Source organism: Salvia hispanica, chromosome 2 (genome assembly GCF_023119035.1).
Source record: "Salvia hispanica cultivar TCC Black 2014 chromosome 2, UniMelb_Shisp_WGS_1.0, whole genome shotgun sequence".
Taxonomy (NCBI): domain Eukaryota; kingdom Viridiplantae; phylum Streptophyta; class Magnoliopsida; order Lamiales; family Lamiaceae; genus Salvia; species Salvia hispanica.
Genome location: NC_062966.1, coordinates 2,043,694 through 2,056,422, shown reverse-complemented (window position 1 = coordinate 2,056,422; position 12,729 = coordinate 2,043,694). Strand labels below are relative to the sequence as shown.

At 40.6% G+C, this 12,729-nt stretch overlaps 4 protein-coding genes across 5 annotated transcripts; 1 reads left to right on the top strand and 3 right to left on the bottom strand.

Annotated features, from left to right (window-relative positions):
* Positions 1-318, bottom strand: LOC125205246. The gene has a single exon (XM_048104078.1). The coding sequence runs from the start codon at positions 316-318 to the stop codon at positions 1-3; it is 318 nt and encodes a 105-aa protein (XP_047960035.1).
* A 1,273-nt stretch (positions 319-1,591) lies between these two features.
* On the top strand, positions 1,592-2,757 carry LOC125205626 (glutathione S-transferase F9-like). 2 transcript variants are annotated; one of them, XM_048104673.1, is made up of 3 exons: positions 1,592-1,783; positions 1,855-1,903; positions 2,118-2,757. In XM_048104673.1, exons 1-3 carry the CDS (start codon positions 1,640-1,642, stop codon positions 2,570-2,572), a joined length of 648 nt encoding a protein of 215 aa, XP_047960630.1. In that variant the 5' UTR covers positions 1,592-1,639; the 3' UTR covers positions 2,573-2,757. The 2 variants fall into 2 exon arrangements, with proteins under 2 accessions (XP_047960630.1, XP_047960631.1); XM_048104674.1 differs by having other exon boundaries at positions 1,594-1,783; positions 2,108-2,757.
* A 70-nt stretch (positions 2,758-2,827) lies between these two features.
* On the bottom strand, positions 2,828-6,301 carry LOC125205624 (phospholipase D delta-like). Its single transcript, XM_048104671.1, has 10 exons — positions 5,897-6,301; positions 5,174-5,758; positions 4,761-5,072; positions 4,383-4,661; positions 4,248-4,316; positions 4,023-4,170; positions 3,797-3,945; positions 3,552-3,725; positions 3,264-3,476; positions 2,828-3,150 (listed from the first exon to the last, which is right to left on the bottom strand). The coding sequence occupies exons 1-10, from the start codon at positions 6,224-6,226 to the stop codon at positions 2,857-2,859; spliced, it is 2,553 nt and encodes an 850-aa protein (XP_047960628.1). The 5' UTR covers positions 6,227-6,301; the 3' UTR covers positions 2,828-2,856.
* A 210-nt stretch (positions 6,302-6,511) lies between these two features.
* Positions 6,512-11,813, bottom strand: LOC125205625 (hippocampus abundant transcript 1 protein). Its single transcript, XM_048104672.1, has 14 exons — positions 11,565-11,813; positions 9,319-9,430; positions 8,522-8,634; positions 8,316-8,438; positions 8,009-8,199; positions 7,856-7,931; positions 7,677-7,763; positions 7,520-7,600; positions 7,410-7,442; positions 7,278-7,331; positions 7,166-7,207; positions 7,006-7,084; positions 6,854-6,924; positions 6,512-6,769 (listed from the first exon to the last, which is right to left on the bottom strand). The coding sequence occupies exons 1-14, from the start codon at positions 11,727-11,729 to the stop codon at positions 6,674-6,676; spliced, it is 1,323 nt and encodes a 440-aa protein (XP_047960629.1). The 5' UTR covers positions 11,730-11,813; the 3' UTR covers positions 6,512-6,673.
* Between the last annotated feature and the right edge of the window lie 916 nt (positions 11,814-12,729).

Here is a 12,729-nt window from a genome sequence, read left to right as displayed (position 1 = left end):
CTATCGCTGTAGAACCGCACCGAAGCCCATCGGTAATCCTCGAGTGACAGGCGAGGTCGCCGTGCTGGAGCTAGATCCGGCTTCATCATCCACCCAATCGGTGACATGTCCACTTTCTTGTTCGACTATCATGTTATGCATGATGATGCACGCATACATGACGTCGACGATGACTTCCTTGTACCAGAAACGTGTCGGACCTTTCACGATTGCCCACCGCGATTGGAGCACCCCAAAAGCCCGGTCCACATCCTTCCGCGTGGACTCCTGCTTTGCCGCAAACAAGACTCTCCTCTCACCAATTGGACAACTGATCATCTTTAAAAACACAGACCACCTTGGGTATATGCCATCGGCCAAGTAGTACCTCATATGATGTGATCGGCGAATAGGGTGGACGAGTTGAGGACGTTGATGTCGTTGTTCGACCCGGCTACACCAAAGTAGGCATGCCGGATCCAGAGGCGGTGGTCGGCGACGGCTTCTAGGATCATCGTCGGGTGGCTGCCCTTGTAGCCGCTAGTAAATTGGCCTCTCCATGTCGTCGGGAAGTTCTACCACTGCCAGTGCATACAGTCGATGCTCCCTAGCATCCCAGGGAAGCCGTGCACCGTCTCGTGCATCCGCATCAGGCTCTGGCAATCATCAGCAGTCGAGCGTCGCAAATATGTGTCGCCTAAAAGCCTCCACAACTAACTTACAAAATTTCTTGAGACATTCGCGGCCAGTTGTATCCCCGACGTGAAGGTACTCGTCGAACATATCCGCTGTTGTGTCGTAGGCCAACTGGCGGATCGCAACCGTGCACTTCTGCAACGGCGTAAGTCCGGGTTTGCCGATCCCGTCTTCCCGATACTGGAAGTACTCATCACGTCCCTCCAACGTGTGCACAATGCGGAGAAAAAGATCTCGGCTCATTCTAAAAGGTCGGTGAAAAACATTCGGGCCCCACCTTGGATTCTCGGCAAAATAATATGTGAACAGACATTCGTGCGCTACGTCATACTCGCGGGGGACATGCGTCCGACGTCGTATCGGGCGAGGGACCCGCGCCACCGCCGCCGCCGCCTGCTCCCGCTGCATTTGTGCCAAGCATTACGCCTTGGTTTCATTAACGGCATCGAACAAGACTCGAGTCAAGGCCCATCTGCAGCCATCTGATGTACTCAAATCGTAGTCGTCGGGATTAATTTTTGAGACGATGAGAGAGAATAATTGAAGAGAAATTGGAGAGATGTGAAATTGAAGTGTGTGAAATGGTAGAGAATTATAGTGTTTAAATAAGAAAAAAATTTCGAAAAAATTCAAAAAAAAAAAAACGCGTGAGGATTGTGCGACCCATCGTCCACAGTGGTGGAAGATGCGACTGACGATGGGGTATCCTCCGCGCATCGTCCGCAGACGATGTATCGCGCGTGGACGTCGTATCGTCCGCACCATCGCGGATGCCCTAAAATCCATATTATCCACCGATGAGATCAAATGCATTTTGAATTTGGCTGTCGATTAAGAGGGAAATTTGTTTTTTTGCTCTGTCTGAAGTGTGGCGGTGAACACTCGAGTGAAACCTCTATAAAATCCCATCGACTCTCTCCATTGTTTTCACCACAAAGAGAGCAATAAAAAGAAAGGGGTAAAAATGGTGGTGAAGGTGTACGGACCAGACTACGCTTCTCCGAAGAGAGTAATCCTTTGTTTGATCGAGAAAGAGATCGATTACGAGACTGTCGATGTTGACGTCTTCAAAGGGGAGCACTTGTCTCCTCAGTATCTCAAGCTGCAGGTTTCTCCCTCTTCTGTAATTAGATGGAATTTTGGAGAACTTAATTTTTTTTTTAATTTTAAATCTTGCAGCCTTTTGGAGTTCTTCCTGTTATTGAGGATGGAGACTACATATTATATGGTAAGTAATACTCATTTTCCACTCATTTTGATGTTATTCTAATTTTAGAAACTAGAATTTATTTTGAGGGGATTTTGAAATTAGAAATTAATTTAATCTAAAGTCTTGACCTTGAGTAGAATGGGGGTGGTCATGATTCATACTTATTGATCATGTGTAGTTCTTGGCTAAATTGAATTAATTTAAAGTTCAATGATACCAAAGTTGTGTGCAGAATCAAGGGCTATCATCAGGTACTATGCTGAGAAATATAGGTCTCAAGGTAGTGAGCTATTAGGTAAAACAATAGAAGAAAGAGGCCTAATAGAGCAGTGGCTAGATGTCGAGGCGCACAACTTCCAGCCACCGCTGTACGACCTTGTAGTTCAACTCTTGTTTAACCCGAAAACTGGTGTTGCATCTGATCCAAAACGCATCCAAGAAGACGAGGAGAAACTTGCAAAGACTTTGGATGTGTATGAAGAGAGGCTGTCGGTGAGCAAATACTTGGCGAGCGACACCTTTAGCCTGGCGGACCTCAGCCACATCCCCATCAGTAACTACTTGGTGACCACTCTCAAAAAAGACTACTTGATTCGGGACAGGAAGAATGTGAGCAGATGGTGGGATGATATTAGTAGCAGGCCATCTTGGAAGAAGGTGCTTGAGCTCCATCCACCGGTACTCTAGTTCTTCTGTTATAAAATGTGTCGCATCCTATCTTATACATAAACGGCGCTAGCAGTGAAGCCGGGGATGGGAAGGTAGTCTGAAATAAGTGAGATGTATTTGTGTCTTTTGTTTTGATTTGATGGAACTAGTGTGTGTTGTTGTTGTGATGAATAAACATCCTTTTTAGGACCTTTTTGCTTTTAGTTTCTGTTTCTTCAGATCATCTTGGAAAAAAACTTGATATTGCTAACTTTACAAAATTAGAGAGAAATAAACAAAAATGTAAGAAGATGGTAGCTAGGCTAGGTAGTCAAAGCATCAGGCAGATTAGTTGGAGCCCCTAATACCTTACCACCAACGTCGGGAAAGGATTCGAATCCCGGCAGAGAATTGACCTTCCCATCAGCATCGATCTCCACTGGATATTTGAGGAGATGTCCTTGCAACGCCGTGAACTTGTCAGCTGTGAATCTCTTCCAGTTTTCTTGTGCAGCGGCGTTAACATAGTTGACACACTCCAACTCGTTGGGATCCTTGAAGCAAGGATGGATCTGCCCCAAATGCTCCGCCCACAGTGACATTCTGTACCCATACACCTACCCATTTGCTTGTGCTTAGTACATACATACACAGACATAGACATAATGTAGTGGAGGATGTGGAGAGAGAGAGAGAGAGAGAGAGAGAGAGAGAGAGAGGTGCGTGAGACCTGCCCGCGTGGATGGTACTGTTTCTTGGCCCAGGTGTGATGGGGTTGGTACGCTCCCATGGCGATCTCTGTGTCTCTGGAACCGGCCATAGAGCGTTGGTTGATGTTGGCTGAGCCGATTATAACATATTCATCGTCCACTATCATTCCCTTGGCATGCACGTATATCATAAACCGACCTGATCTTACCTTCCCCGTGCTCGTGCTTGCTTCCTGCACCCAACATTTCTGTTAATTTCAATCCTATCATTCCACATCTATGGCAAGAAGAATTTCAGAGGTTACTACATTATGATGTGACGAGGCAGTGGAATGGCTACTCCCATTCGATGATTTCTTCTGATACTCTTCGCGGTTACCCAGACAATAGAAATTGAGATAGTCGGTTGGATGCGCATTCTCGAGATTAGCTGACTTGATTTCTTTAGCGATTAGTTCATACATCATTTGCATCGTCTGCGCCTACACCATCAAATTTCGTGACATTTATTACTATTTTTCGTGGATGAAGGAAACGAATGGATAAAATCTACCTGCCAGTAAAGGATTTCTTGAACAGCAGAAGAACTAGGCACACCCTCTGGCCACATTGGAATAACAACATAAACTCTGAACTTCTCCTTGGCCCTTATTTTGCTTACTATTTTCAATACCAGTTCCATTGGGATTAGATTGTCAGCCCCTTCCATAAATAAAAATATATTAGTAATATACATAAATTCATTCACTTTTATGTTCCTATTTTTGTGTTATACCTACCTGCATGTCTGTAGTCAGGCCAAGCATAAGATGAGCCAAGGAAATATTGATTCTCAATGTAAATGAAGTGTTGTGCAGATCTGATTACTTGGATATAAGCCATTTGAATGCTTTTATCTATCACCACATTTTTAGCACAAACCAGATTCTGAAGAATCAAACTCCCATCATTCAGACATTAATCTGACTGAAAACAACAAAACTTGTTCAAGATTCAGAATTTACTTGCTTTTCTGCTGCATGCACACTCTTCGGAAATCCCTTGAGTGATCCCGAATCTATGGACCGGAAAATCTGTTCAAATCAGAAACAATTTAATTCGGCAAATCAAAAAAGAAGAGATTGAAGTTGAGTAGCTACCTGAACATGCCAGTTATCAGGATCGTTCTCCTCGTAAACCCACAACAAAGGATGATCGTTTGGGACATTCGTGGAAGGACTATTGATCCACGAGATTTTTTCGATCTTGATCAAAGCATCGTGCCAATGTGAAAATCCCGTGAGCTTCTGACCGATCTCGTTCCATTTAGTGGCTTTCTTCCATCGCTGCTCAAAATTGGTGAGAATGTCGTAAGCAGCGGGACCTTCTATCTTGCAGTGTAGATCGTGCCACGGCTGTCTTGGACCCTTTGTTCCTTGCTATCAAATATGTAAACACAAATGCAGGCTACTGGTGAGACTGCTGCAGCTATAGGTTGAGACAGAATGTCAAAAGAGAGAGAGAGAGAGGGAGCTAACACCAAATGTGGGATTATGATAGTCGCCTTGGAACACGGTTTTGAGATCACGATAGAGTCGGTGCTCAGGTGTGTCATAGCGGCCGTCGCAGAGGTCCAGACCCCCGATGAATGTAGTGATTTTCCGGTTGTTTCCGTGGTGTTGAGTGTCCACAATCACACATTTCTGATGGTGAGTGTAAAGTGTTCCCACAACCTGTTGTTTGAAAATGCTAAGCTTATTGCTTCCGTAACGAGGAGCGAGCACGCAGGTGACAGACGAGTGCTTAAAAAACTTGCGAGTTTCTTCGTCATGAGTTTCCATTACTCCTGTCTACATCAGAAACAAGACAGTTAGGGGCAGTTTGATAGGGAAGATAGCAGTTTAGATCAGATATCTCAAAGATAAAAAGAGCAGGATTGATGAATACATACGGTATTGATGAAGAACTTGCTATGGGAAGTCTTATCATCCCAAACCAAGAGCAACACCCTCACCCCTTCCTGTGATTTATACTTGAGGAGCTCCCCTAGTGTGAGTTCGCCGCCGCGGGGGATCGGCCGCAACGCCTCCCTCACGAGCCTCACCTTGTGGTATATCGACCACCCCACAATGTACACAATGTGGTGCGCCTCCATGATGGCGTGGCATATGTCCTCCCAGCACTTTTCGTGCTCGAACTGCCGCCCACCCTCCACCTCGATCTCCGGGAGCATCCCGTCCGGCACGTGCGCATCCTGATACAGCGTCACCTTCCCCCCGTGCCGCAGCGGGAAGTAGCTCTCCCGCAGCCCGTTATCCTCCGTCACGCCGTGCTGGTACTCGGGGTTCGAGCTGCACGGCGTGAACGTGATCTGCAGCCGCACGGCCGTCTCCGGCTTGTACGGCCGGCCCTGCGGCCCGATAAGTGGGATCCACTCGTCGATGGTCTCCCCCGACGCAATACGCCTCACCTCCACCTTCGATACCCCGATCCTGTCCGCGCCGAACATGTCGTTGTCCTTCACCTCGAACTCGATCTGCATGAAATTACTTCCTTCTTTTTTTTTTTAGAAATGTGCCACTCACCCCTTAACAGACCTTATCAATGCGGGACAAGAAGGGGTTTCGATACATTTTCTGTTTTGATCAAGAATTGGGAAAAGGGAATTAATTACCTGTGAGACAGGGTGTGCCAGAGGGATCTTGAAATGCTCGTTCCAGACAGGGTTCTGCGAGTTGGAGATGACACGGGTGCGAGCGACGCGGGCGCCAGCAAGGCAAACGGTGACGTAGGGGTCGCTGGTGATGATCTTGCTGTGCTGTATGATGCGACGACGGTGGCGGTGGGTGGTCAGGGGCTTCTGGACGGACTTGAACGCGGTGAGGAAGCGGCGAACGCGCTCCACCACGAGGTCCATGTTAGGAAGGCACCGCGCTTCGATGATCTTCAAGTCAAGGTCGCCATGAAGGTAGATTGTCTCGTTTCCAGGGGTTTCTTCCCCCATTTTCTCTGACTGCGCCGTGGCGGAGAATGGTGGTGGTTCTGTCGTGTTTCCGCCCCCACCGACCGGAATTTTCTACGCAGGAGAAGCTGGTCGTTTTTTGTTTGGTGTCTGGTCTGCCTTTATATTTGGATACGTGTGTGGTCTTGTTTATACACAAATTAATTTAGCTTTTTTGTCTAATCATCGTTGGTTTACCTATGTAAGGTGTTATAAAATCAGAATATATTTTCATTGGTTAAAATTCTCTATGCATATGAATCTTTAAAGAAAGATGAATAAAAAGGATCACAAAAAAATAAATTTTCCCATATGATGTTTGATAACATATACATTCATGAGAACTATTTTCATACATTTCTATTTTCTATATTTCCTTCAACATGCCTAGATTCTGATCACTATAAACATGATAGTACTAATGAATACCAAGACACAATCGCGTGCGGCTCAAACTAAAGGGTCCGCGGTGCTGGAGCTGCAAATATCGCTCTTGGAAGGTGTCGGGGGCGGCCTTATCGTTGTGCTATACACGAACGCAATCATCTACCAAAAACACAGAAATTAAACTATAAGTATTATGACCTTAGTGATGTACATTATCAAATATTTTTGAGGAGAGTTGCTTACAGAAACTAAGCCGGCGCACATAATGCTGAATCCCGGGAAGTGGAAAGGCGCGTTGTCTGATAAAAACAGAGCTAATGCCGACAAGAAAAATATGTTAGATTCAGAATTATTTGTCATTTTTGTGTATTCAGCAATAGTTTCTGTGTGGTTACCTGTTAGAGGGCTGAAAGCAAGAGGCGAGACGATGTTGGCGAAGGAGCCGATCCCTGTTATGCAGCCTTGGACCTTCCCCTGACATAGATCAAGACACCAACACATATTAGTATTTTGTTACACACCTAAAATAAGATCAAAATAGTCCTTGGCAGTCACCTGTTCGTTCGGTCCAGTTTGTTTGGAAGCGATACTACGTAGCTGTAACGAAACTACAACTGTAAGAACTTTCACAAAACAAGAAAGTTCATAACCAAATCAAGAAACTTACACATGGAAGAGCAAAGCTAGTCAGAAGTGACAACGTTGCTGCAGCGTAAGGTACCTGCATAATTCCACACACGCAGGTTATCGCACTGCCAAACAATGTAATAAAGGAGAAACGAGCAGGTGAAGAACGTACCCAAGGTGCCCACGCGACACTGTAGAGTACAATCTGTATAACGGATGTATAACATAGTTAGACAAGTATGAGTAACGTGTAACTCTTCAATATCAGTTTATTATTCTTACATGAGCGCAGGCGAAAAACAGTCCAACCGAGAGCATCTTTTCTTCTCCCATGAGTGGAGTTAGTGCAGGCATGATGATGAGCTGAAATATATTCAAATGTAAGTGATCAATCTATACTAGTATTGAATAGTGATAATAATATAGGAAATATTGTTACCTGTGATACTACTCCTGCGATTCCGGCTATAATCATAAGATCGGCGAATTGATCTTTATTGAAGTGGAACTGAGCCTTCAAAAAGTACTGCATGAATATAGGAATGATCTCACATTATTCTTTGATATATCTAAGAAATTGCTAAGTGGAAAGGTGTGAAGATTTGCTTTGCAACTTACTGTCAATGAAGAAAAGAGGCCAACATCTGCAACTGTGATGAAGAATGCAACTGCAGCTGCTTTGGAAAATGTTGGGCTGCAAATATTCAAACAAAGATAAGAATATTTAGAAAAGAAAAGAAAACAGTCTTAGCCAATTGGAAATGTTGGTACCTAGTCTTCAGCAAGGAAATGGATTCATTGAGAGATGGAAGAGTCTTGAAAAGGTTCCATTTTTTGGAGGGAGATTTCTCGAGAAGGCATTCGGTTTCCGAGCTCTTGCAAGAAGCGACGTTGCTGGCGATGGACTCCTTAAGAAAGACTCTCATGTACACCAATGCGACGATGGACATCGCAGCAGCCACCTATGCATGAAAAGAGTCTAGTTTTTCAGTGTATGGTTCGCATGCTATTGTACGAGAACGTGAGTTGAATTAACGCACTAAAAGGTCAAAAAAATAAGAAGGGAAGGAGATGTTACTTGGAAAACAGCTGAAGTGGAGAGAAATCGAGAGGATAAGTTTCCAAGGACGAAGGAGGAAGAAGCAAAGCCGGACATGATGCCGAAAACTGCAGCCCGTCTGCTCTCTGAAACGTTATCGGCCTGCAACGACAGCATTGAATGTAAATGAATTTGAAAGTAGGAGAGATTGTGATGAAGAGAAGGAAGGAGGTTTGATATATTACCACATAAGCAAGAGCAAGAAAATGGACACTGCCTTCAGTAGCCATTGAAAACAGAGTTTTCAGCGCATAATAAGCATAGAAGTAATATCTTGTCCTGCCATACGCCAGAATCACTGTCCACATATGTCACATTTGTTAACATATAGCTTCATTTTTTTATCGATAAATAAATAGAAATTTAAAGGCCGGGTTAAAAAAAATGGAAGTTATTCGAAAAGATGATGGGCTTAATATTTGAAATCATTTGGTATGTGTTTGAACCTTATGTTACTGGACTTGCTGGTTATGGGTTTTGATTTAATTAATTAACTAGGCCCATTAAGTAGTTACAAGTGACAATCAGATGAAAATTGTAAGGAAAAAGTAAAATAAAAATAAAAAGGTTGTGATGCAGATGCAACACCATAAACACTAGACTTCCTAGTACAAAAGATGAATGGGTTGAAAAGCTTTAAGCACTATTGCAATTTTCTTTACTTTTTTTGCTTTGTTGGGTGCTTTATTCCTTCTTCTTTTCTTAATTAAACTTTTATATACTTCTATCATGTGTAAATTCCTAGTTTTAACTTTCTCTTCTTTACAGTTAATATTCCTTCAAAAGAAAACCGACACTTAGACTTGTACTTTAATGTTTTTATTGCTCTCTTGTCTAATTAATTCACTATCAATCCATTCCCAATCTCACACAAACTAACTACTCTACTACCATTAAATAGCAGCAACTTCAGTTGAATATTTTGAAAAAGAAAATACTAGTATGATGGAGAAATTTAGTAGTAATTGAGAAGATGGCTTACAAAGAGGAAAAATGGAGAGAGTAATGGGGAGTGTGAGCATCACTTTTCTTCCATAAATGTCGGAGAGATTCCCAACCAAAGGCATTGTCATGAGTGATCCCAGTCCAGTTACCTGCACCACTTACATTACATATCATTATTATTTCAATTCAATAAAGTATCTAATATACTAGTATTAAAAAAAAATATCTACTTCTACTAAGCACATGGAGTAATTTACCTGGAATTTTAGTGCTATATATGCACACAAATACATAATCTTCCATTTCAACAATCATATAATAGTGGAATTAGGGCATATCTCTATGCATGCTGCCATGCAAGTGGATTACAACAAAATAGTGTGTTGGTGACTTGTTCTATCTTTTCATTTCATTTATCCCATTATCTACTCCACTACCTACCTTTCCCACTATGGAGAAATTAACGGTTTTTGTTGAGTTGAGTTAGAAAGTGTTTATGAAATTTTAATATATAAGCTGTTTTTTTTTAATTCTTAAGTTCAAGGATAAAATTTCAACATATTTGAGAAGAGCAAATAAAAACTTTTTTCCTCATAGTAAACTAAAAAAATCAATATGGCTCGTTGATAATTGTGTGATTTACAAATGTTGAAGTTTATAATATATATAGCTTCTATTAAAACAATTTTCTGCATCCAATCCTGTCTATAGATTTAAAAATGATGAATAATACTTTCTCTGTCCCTCATTAATGGGCACTAATGAGATAAAGAAAGGTGAAAGCTTTCTAACTTAAAAATAAAATAAAAATAATAGTACTAACAAGATATGATGTAGTAATTGAAGTGTTGCATGTGGGGGGCTTTTGCTTTATACCATGTTACTTGAGATTAGGGGAGAGAAGATGAATTAGAGAGATAGAGCTCTTAATCTAGGACAGAATTTGAGTGGACATTAAGTAATAAATCTGGGTTTCCACCTTTTGTGTCTTGCAATCCAAGGTATGTGTGTAAATTTTTTATTAGTTTCTCACTCCAAAATCCACTACTAATTGTTAGCAAATGTAAACCATTTCATGAAGCAAAGTTGAATGAAAAGAAAACGTACACCCACGAATTTTTTATATCGTTTTACATAACTACTTGTAATGTAATTACTCTAAATCTTATACTCCAACAAAATTTGTCCAATTTAAATATTAATTGTGCCATATCAATGCATATAATTTGTACCAATAAAATAATACTATTTTCATACATCTTGCTAGCCATTTAGTTACCACAAAAAGGACTCGTAGCCTAAAAGTTTCAAAAGGGCACTATGTTAAAGATTAAAATCCCAAACCTCCAAGCAACGTTTCTTTCAACTAACTCCTTTGTTGTTGGAGTGTAATTTCAGACTTAATAAATGTATACACTTTTTCTACACAAGAACTTTATAAAGTTCATTAAATATGAAAACTGAAAACAATAAGAGGAAACAATATGGTATACTTTTTCCGAGGAATCAAGATTTCTATATTTATTTTAACCAAAAAAAAAATCCTAATTTTATTATTATATTTTTAATAAATAAGAAAATAAATCTTCATTTCCATCTTGGCTCATGTCAGTAAACTCATGTATCTAAATAGTACTGTACTCCACTAGTATGAGAAAGTGGCAATTTAATATTTACACTCTAACCATTTTCTGTACTATTATCATTAACTGATTTAACTAATTGTTGATAAAGGGTAATATAATATTGTTACGAAGCTTCTTTGTTTTCCCAAACTTCTACTAATGAAAGAACACAAAAGGAAATTATTATCGTCCACGTTTATTTTCCGGCTAACGAAGACATGTGTTAAAAAGGTAAAAAGAATCTAAATTAAAATTAATATCTTACTAACTATATTATCTTTCACTTCCAAAGGTTGTTTTTTTTATATTTCGAATCTTATGCTATACTTATACTCGTATACATTATTATTCGCTACTAATTATATATTAATAATAGTGAAACATAAGATGTAATGAAAACATACTCAAATAACCTTTTTCATTCAATATGAAAACGTTGCTTCAACTTAAAAAGAATGTCTAGTTGGGTTAGCATTTGTGGAAAAGGACAGCTTAGCTTTATTAAAATCCGGATCAAATTCAGTGATTTACTTTTATATAAAATTAGTAATTCAAGAAATTCACATACGTACGGTTGATTTTGTTTAGTTTGAACAAATAATTATACGAATGCATTCGTCAAAAAAATTAATAATATTATAATATCGAAGATACGTACCACTTGGTGAGCTCCGGTGAGATATATGGCCAAGGAGCATTCGTCTTCTCCGGGGCAAAGCGCGGCCATGGTGACGTCTGTGATGGCCGGAGCCACCATGAAGTTTGCGAAGCAGTGGAGGAACACCGTCATGAAGAGGTGGCTCAGCCCAAATACCTTCTCCATTGTGTGTGTGTGAGAGAGAGAGAGAGGAGGGAGAAAATGAAGTGAAGAAGTTATGAGCTCTCTATATTTTAAGCTTGCAAAGGTGTGTATATATATATGCATAGTGTGCATAAGCAGCCCTTTATTACATTGCTTCATAAAGATGCTAATGTCTTGTAGTAGTAATTAATTTGTGCATGCATTAGCCCCGGAGAAAAATTAATGGAAACGCTAATGGTGCGAAATAGATAAAAGGGGGATTGAAGAATAAATGTTATTCCACTTACTAACATAAATTTAATAAAATACACTTCCTTTGTCCCATTAAAATAAGTCTTAGTCCATAAAAATAGTACATATTCATTTATGGAAACTTTTCTACAAACTATACTTATAATGTAGGCCCACCATCCAGTAATATTATTTCAATTACTTTTTCATCTTTTCTTTTACTCTATTAATTATATATTAAAACTTGTACAAAATTTCAAAAGTGTCTATTTTTAGAAGACAGAGAGAGTAGTTAACTATTTTAAGTTTTGAGAAGAAAATATCTTTTAATCTATTTTTCTTATTTTCTCTTGAATCTTATTATCTCATGAGAAGGTGTCGCTAAGCCGCCTCCGAATGCCACGACCTTTATATTGCCCCCGCAGCCACTGACTATTGGCAGGCTCCGCAGTTGCCGCCGCCTACTGCCACCATTGCCTAGTGCCAAGGGTTTAAATGCGTATCATGCTTACTAAACTTGCATAACTTGGTATGCTTGATTTAAATTCATACCATTTAAGTTTGGTAAGCATATAGTATGAAGTCATCGAGTTCATACCCGACTTACGGAATCTATGTGTCTAGTCTTGGCACTACGCACATATATTTATTAAGTCAGGTATGAATTGACCAGACTTATCGAAGTTGCTCGTGCAATGTCAAAATGGTGGCACACATGACTAGTAAGTGGGTCGCGCTTGTATGAATTCGATCAATTCATGCCAAGTTTACCGCACTTGGACCATCAATG